Source organism: Octodon degus, unplaced genomic scaffold (genome assembly GCF_000260255.1).
Source record: "Octodon degus isolate 3935 unplaced genomic scaffold, OctDeg1.0 scaffold00002, whole genome shotgun sequence".
NCBI classification, from domain to species: Eukaryota; Metazoa; Chordata; class Mammalia; order Rodentia; family Octodontidae; genus Octodon; species Octodon degus.
In genome coordinates this window covers 26,531,804-26,538,557 of record NW_004524578.1, presented here as the reverse complement: position 1 = coordinate 26,538,557, position 6,754 = coordinate 26,531,804, and the positions used below count along the sequence as shown (strand labels likewise).

The following is a 6,754-nucleotide window of genomic DNA, read 5'->3' as shown; positions in this document are numbered from 1 at the left end:
AGCTCCCAGCAGGGGAACGTTCTGGACACAAATTATGACATTTTTCCTTGGGGCCTTTTATAAAATTCCTTCTGTCCTTCTGAAGTCTCACTATGCTAATATAAATGGAGGTAGCTTAGAGTTGTACTTACCTCCCTGTCTGTATCACAAAAGAATGACTCATGTAAAGCACAGCATACCTCATGGAATCTGACAGTATTTTTTTTTGCGGAACCAGGGATTGAACTCCAGCCCTTATGCTTGCCAGGGAAGCACTTATTGTACTGAGCCATCTCCCCAGCCCCCAGTATTTTTAATTGCTTCCAGTGCCACATTGGTTGCTTTTTAAGATTTTAAAAAAATATTTATTTGGTACAGGATGTCTCTACACAGCTCAGACCTGTAGTGATCCTCCTGTCTCAGCCTCCCCAGCACTAGAATTATAGGTGTGTACCACCACACCATTTCAGTAGCTGGGGTGGCGCACTGAGGGTTCCAGGGCAGATACAGCATGTAGTACTAGAGATAGAACCTAGGTCCTTGCGCTTGCCTGGAAGGCACTTAGAACTCCAAGGTATCTCTCTAGCCACCTTCTTTTGGTTTTTTTTTGTAGTTTGTTCAGCCTGCCCTGGGTGCGGGGCTGGCATGGCATGTGGTGCTGGGGATCGAACCTCGGTCCCTAAAGCTTGCCTGAGCAGGTGTTTTAGACTACTGAACTATCTCACCAGCCCTCCCCAGCCTTCTCCTTGCCTGTTCTGTTTAAGAGAAAGCACATCGCCAGTGCTGTTCTCTAGCTCCTACCAGCCACTAATTTTTTTTTTTTTCTTTTCGACTTGAGACAGGGTTTCCTATGCAGTTCAGGCTGGCCTAAAACTCACTTTGTAGCCCAAGATGGCCTCAAAGTCACAGCGATCCTCCTGCCTCAGTCTCCTGAGTGCTGGGTTTACAAGCGTGTGCCATCATGCCTGGCCCACCCACTAATCTATATGGCCAGAGCTCCCAGGCCTCCAGTTCTAGGAGAGCAGGACCAAGTCTCTGTCGAGAAGCATGCTCACCTGCCTCCCTCATTGCAGACGAAGGACACACTCGGTGTTGGGGTAGGGTGGCAGGTTCAGCTGGTACTTCTTTTCCAAGGTAGGTGGTACAAAACGACCCCCCAAGTAATGGTAGCGACCAGTAAACTGGGTGGCAGACTTTTTGGGTGCTGTTAAGGAGATGAGCATGTCTGGTTGGATCCCTCCAGAGTTTCCTTTTTCCACATCCCATCCTGAGGGAATGTCGATGCTGGCAATGGGCACAGTGAGTTCATGCAGGACACTCAGGATGCTGCGGAATGGCTCATGAACATCGCCTTTGAAGCTGAAGCCAAAGATAGCATCTACCACCAGCTCATAGAGCTCATCAATCATCATGGGCTCTGAAGGCATTTCACTGAGGAAAGGGATGTCCATTTTCTGACACTGGGTCACCAGTGCAGTAAAGAGCGGTTTGTTAGGTTTCTTGGGGTAATAGATGGTTGGTTGGTAACCAAAGAGTTTGAGGTGTCGGGCACAGACCAGGCCATCTCCTCCGTTATTCCCCGGGCCACAGATGACCAGGACAGCAGGGGGGCTCTTGGACATGGCCGCGGCAGGATACGCCTTCGCGATGGCTGTGGCGCAGCTCAGGCCAGCCAGCTCCATGAGTTGGTCCACACTGAACTGGTACTCGTTAAATAGCTCCTGGTCCACGGCCTGCGCCTCCTCCTGGCTCAGGTATTTCACCGCCGCGCCCGCCATGACTTCGGAGTTCCCACGGCCGGCAGAGCTCAGTCGCCTGGCCCCCCATCACAGACCTGCTCGGCAAACGCCTGCCTGCCCTCACACTCGTCCCAGCCGCGACTCACCTTATATTCTTACTAAAATGGTTTTTCCCCCTTTAGGAGGGGACAACAAAAATAGGAAGGATTGACTCAGACCAGGAACAAGACATTGGTAAGTAACAGTGACTGTGGGTCTGACACTTTGTGACAGTTATTTGCGTAAAAGGTCTCTTCAAAGGATAATGCTCTGAGATAAGTCTGAAGTATCAAGTATCTCCATCTCTTTCTGCTGTGAGGCTTTTCATTGGGTGGAAGAGATGAGCACTGTGGGAAGATTTCTGCTCTGTGTGGTCTCAGGCAGTGGTTCTTCCTTTCTTGTTACAATGGGAGATCTTCCAAGTATCAGATTCTTTTTTTTTGGTTGGTTTTAGTTTTGTTTTTTTGAAATGCTAGGCCATACATGCTGGCCATGAACTGTGTAGCTCAGGCTGGTTTTGAACTCACAGTGATATTCTCTAAGTACTGGGATTGTAGATGAATGGAGGAGGTGTCCCTTACATTGTCCTCCCCACTAACTGACAACCATCTCTTCTCTAGTACTTCAGGGCCAGTGGATTGAGAGAGACCACTGCACAATCACCAGCGCCTGTGGGGTAGTTATTCTCCGGCCTGTGCAGGGGGCACGCTGCACAGTCAATGGCCGAGAGGTCACTGCCTCTTGCCGTCTGACACAAGGTAAGACTCTCTACAGCTTGGTATGTAAGCAGGATGAAGGGCCATCTTCAATTTCATGGGCTCAGAGAGCTCAGAGGAGCAGGCTTTAAAGATGGATCACCCAACCTCTGCAGCCAGAGTCCTGATTTCCTAATGTAATCTTCAATCCAGGACCAGAGAAAGGAGAAAACTTTCTGAAAACTGTTCCTGTGTGTGTTACTCTAGTTTTTAGGAAAGTCTCTCAGCCTCACTTTCCTCATCTATAAAGTGGAGATTTGAGAGGATTGAAGGAATCCTATTTGTGTAAGATTCTTACTACCATCACTTGGCACTTAGTAAAGGTCCATCATTATAATCATAATCACTGTTACTAGTCTACTCAAAGTCTGCCCTTTGAAACTGAGCTTAGACTCCTCTTCTATGAAGCTATCTCTTACTATGCCTAGGTGCTGGATCTTAGAGTACAGTAGCTTTTGATATATAATTATTAGATAGCTATTTTATGAACTCAAAGTTTATCAAATAGATGATGGTATCAGTTTTGCCCACAGAACAGTACCCTGCAAAAAGTATATGTTCAAAACACTGTCTGCTGGCCGAATTTTCATCTGTCTCTGTGGTGCAGGAGCTGTTATAACTCTGGGGAAAGCTCAGAAGTTTCGATTCAGCCATCCAGCAGAGGCTGCTGTACTGCGGCGGCAAAGGCAGGTTAGTGGTTGTGGGTTCTGAGGTGCTGCTAGCCATGCTGTTTCTTTTTCTTTCTCTTCCTTCCTTTTCCTATCTTCCATTTGCTCTTTTTCCTCCTCCTCCACCTCCTTTTCTAGCTCTCTCATTCTTGTTCTTCCTTTCTTGTTGTTTTTAGACAGGGTCTTGCTCTGTAGTCTCGGCTATCCTTGAACTCACATTCCTCCTGCCTCAACCTCTTGAGTGCTGGCATTACAGGCATGTGCTGCTATGTATGAATGCTGTCTCTTCCTTTTAGGAGAGGAGCTTAAACTTTGCCCTGATGTACTGGCTTGGGATTCACGCAGTGTCACTGTGCCTTCTTCTTTGTTTCAGGTTGAAGAGGCCATTGGCAGCAATGGCTCTTTGGAATGGTTGGACTTGGATGCAGATGTTACTGCCTCCCACTTGGGTCTCTGCCCTTTCCTTTGGAAGGAAAGGTGAGAAAAAACTGCTCACACCAATGTGGAGCCTCCTGGGTTCATTGCAGCATGGAGCAGAGAGATATCTAGTATAGCAGGCAGGGTCTGAGTGATGCTGGCTGTGAGTCAGCCTGGGCAGGTGATATGAAGATTCTGGGTTGGCAGCTGAGTCTGTATTGTCTTGGCCCTCACTGGTTTCCTCCTTGGCATTTCAGCTGTCTTCATCCCTGAAGGAAGCATGCCATTTGACATTCTTATGACCACTTTTCTCTCTCAGCAGAGCTAAGCGAGAATATTGAGCAGTATTGGCTGGCTTGAGTTGTGGGGATTGAACCACAGCAACCTGAGCCTGACTGCTTTGTTGAAGCAGCCACTTAAAGAACTGAGCTAAGGGGCAGGCCCCCTATTGAGCAGTATTTGCAGATGTCTTTGATGCTGCTTTTGGACTTTTTACAGTTCCTTTTAAATTCTGGCCTGCTGATGTATAAGTTCATAGCATCTCTGTTAACCTTCAGAATTGATGGCGACTTCTAAAATACTAGGGAGAGAATCCAGGGATATTGTACTACTGATCTGTATCTCCAGTCCTTTTTATATTTTGTTTCTTAGGCAGCGTCTCATTAAATTGACCAGGCAGTCCTCGAACTTGTGATCCTCTTGCCCCAACCTCCAATATAGCTGGGATTTACAGGCCTTTGACACCACATCCAGCTGGGTATTTAAAGATAGTATATGACTGAGAGCCTTTCATTTTTTCTTATCATAACCAAAAACCCAGAAGTAGGCATAAAAGCAGCAAGGAAAAATATAAAAATATCTTCTATTCCCTTACACCCAGTTTACCTGTACTGTGACTTCAAAGGCTTGAGTCAAAGTTTTATATTAATTGATGGTTATCGCTTTTCTATTTTTTTTCCTTTCTTTCTTCCTTTCTTTCTTTCTTTTTTTTTTTTTTTTGTGAAACCAGGGATTGAACTCAGGCCCTTGTGCTTACCAGGCAAGTGCTTATTCTACTGAGCCATCTCCCTGGCCCCCAAAATGGCAGAAAGACTTTTTTTTTGGGGGGGGGCCACTCAGGATGCCTTCAGGGCAGGTCTGGTTTGGCTTGAGGATGAGAGGATCGAACCACAGCATACTGAGCCTGACTGCTTTGTTTTGCCAGGCACTTAAACACCTGAGCTAATGGGCAAGTCCCCCGCTTTTCTATTTCATGGTCATACTTCACCCATTTCTATTTAGAGTCCTTTCTCAATGTCTAGATGCTTGGTGATTTGGTTTTGATGCTAGCACTTCCTATGTACTCCCAGGGCAAAATGACCTGTGGTGAGATTTCCTATAGAAAAATTGGGTAGGAACCATAATGCCTATGAGATTACTGGTGTTGGTAGAGGGCCACATACCTGTGGTTAGGGTTCTTGGTGGGTTCTAATATCCCTTGGTCCATTTAGAGGATGCCTGATGAAGACATTTGGGGTCTGACATTAGTAGGAAGTGGGTTAGATTGAGGAGAAGGAAGTGTGAACATTACCATGTCCTCACAGTTGGGTTTCTTCAGTTTGCAGGGTTCTGGAGTGGACATTAAGTGAGGATGATTCTAGGGTCAAATGTCTGGGCCCTTGGGTAAAGGGTAAGGTGGAAGGGGTGACATAGGATGGAGAGATCAAGGCCAAGGTAGACTCAGAACTGTAGCCCGACCTCTTGCTTTATTGTAGTTTTCTCCCCCTCCTGTGTAGCGTAGTCTTTTAAAAGATCTTTTAAGTAAAGTTTCTGTTGGGAAGACACATTGAAGGTGGGTTTTCCCACAGTTGGATGTTGACAGAAAACAGCTGTGTGACTTAAAAGAGTTGGGAATGCAGAGGAGATCCATTGTTGTTGGTTGAAAGTGTTGCAGGCTAAGCCAGAAGTTCATAGGAGGGAGGAAATTGTAAAGATCAGAGCAGAAATTAATGCATTAAAAATAAAAAAAATAAAAATATTAATGTATTGAAGACTGAAGAGAAAAAAAATACAAAGAATGAGATAATCAAAGAGTTGGTTTTTTTTAAAGATTAAATAAAATTGACAAATCCTTAGGCAACCTTATTTAAAAAAAAAAAAAAGGAAAGAAAAGACCCAAATCTATGCAATTAGGAATTAAAAGGGTGAAATCACAATGGACCCTGCAGAAATCGAAGATCATTTATACCTTTTTTGTTTTTTTTCAAAGTTTTATTGATAAACAGATAGCAATGAGACAGTTTCAAATAAAATCAGAAGTACAGTTTCAACAAATAATACACTGCATATATTCTTCTTAGTGGTTAATTGCTGTACAAGATGCGGACTTGTGATCCTATTTACAAACACCATTAGAACAAATCATTCTATTCATTAAGAGAATGCAACTATATCATTTATACCTATTTTGAAAACTTGTTTTTTAATAAGATGAAAAATGCAGGAGAAATGAACAGATTCCTAGATGCATACAAATTACCAAAGCTGAATCAAGAAGATACAGAAATTCTAAATAAATACCAATCAATGAAATTGAAGATATAATTAAAAACCTACCAACAGCAACAAAAAAAGTCCAGGCCCTGACAAATTCATTGTAGAATTCTGTTCAGATGTAATACATCATATTAACAGCCAAAGACAAAAACCATATGATAATCTCAACAGATGCAGAAAAAATCTTTTTTCCCCTTTCTATATTTTTAATTTATTAAAAAATAGCAGTACAAATGCTGTGATCAGTATTAAAAAAGGATTCAAATTTTTCAAGAATGAATTTTATAAATAATTCTGCAGTGAAAGGGAAATAGCACCCTGATACATAAAACTTCTAGGATTTTAAAATTTTAAAAACAAAAATGTTAACATTAAATTCTTTCCAGTGTTCAAATAAAAATCAACTTGTGCAATCTCCATAACAAAATGTGTCCTTGGTGCACATGTCTTGGGCTCTTGAAAATGTTAAAATTTCTGAAGTTTGAGCAAAAGAGGAAGCACATAGTGAATCTTTTTTCCAAAAAGATTGCTTTCAGGGGCCAGGGAAATGGCTCAGTGGAATAAATGCTTCCTTGGCAAGCATAAGGGCCTGAGTTCAATCCCCGGTTAAAAAAAAAAAAAA

General features: G+C 43.4%; 2 protein-coding genes across 7 annotated transcripts in view; one reads left to right on the top strand and one right to left on the bottom strand.

Moving 5' to 3' along the window:
- The window catches only part of Stard9 (StAR related lipid transfer domain containing 9), a 192,471-nt gene that overhangs the window by 116,088 nt on the left and 69,629 nt on the right, over positions 1–6,754 (top strand). For all 6 annotated transcript variants that reach the window (XR_002820350.1, XR_002820348.1, XR_002820349.1 and 3 more), the window contains 4 exons: positions 1,901–1,952; positions 2,378–2,515; positions 3,120–3,202; positions 3,554–3,657. Coding sequence is in view for 3 of the 6 variants with exons in the window: in XM_023711167.1 (XP_023566935.1) it covers positions 1,901–1,952; positions 2,378–2,515; positions 3,120–3,202; positions 3,554–3,657 (377 nt within the window). In the remaining 3 variants the exon portion in view is untranslated. The remainder of the gene's footprint in view (positions 1–1,900; positions 1,953–2,377; positions 2,516–3,119; positions 3,203–3,553; positions 3,658–6,754) is intronic.
- On the bottom strand, positions 900–1,819 carry LOC105741555 (NAD(P)H-hydrate epimerase). Its single transcript, XM_023711175.1, has one exon. The coding sequence runs from the start codon at positions 1,755–1,757 to the stop codon at positions 1,044–1,046; it is 714 nt and encodes a 237-aa protein (XP_023566943.1). The 5' UTR covers positions 1,758–1,819; the 3' UTR covers positions 900–1,043.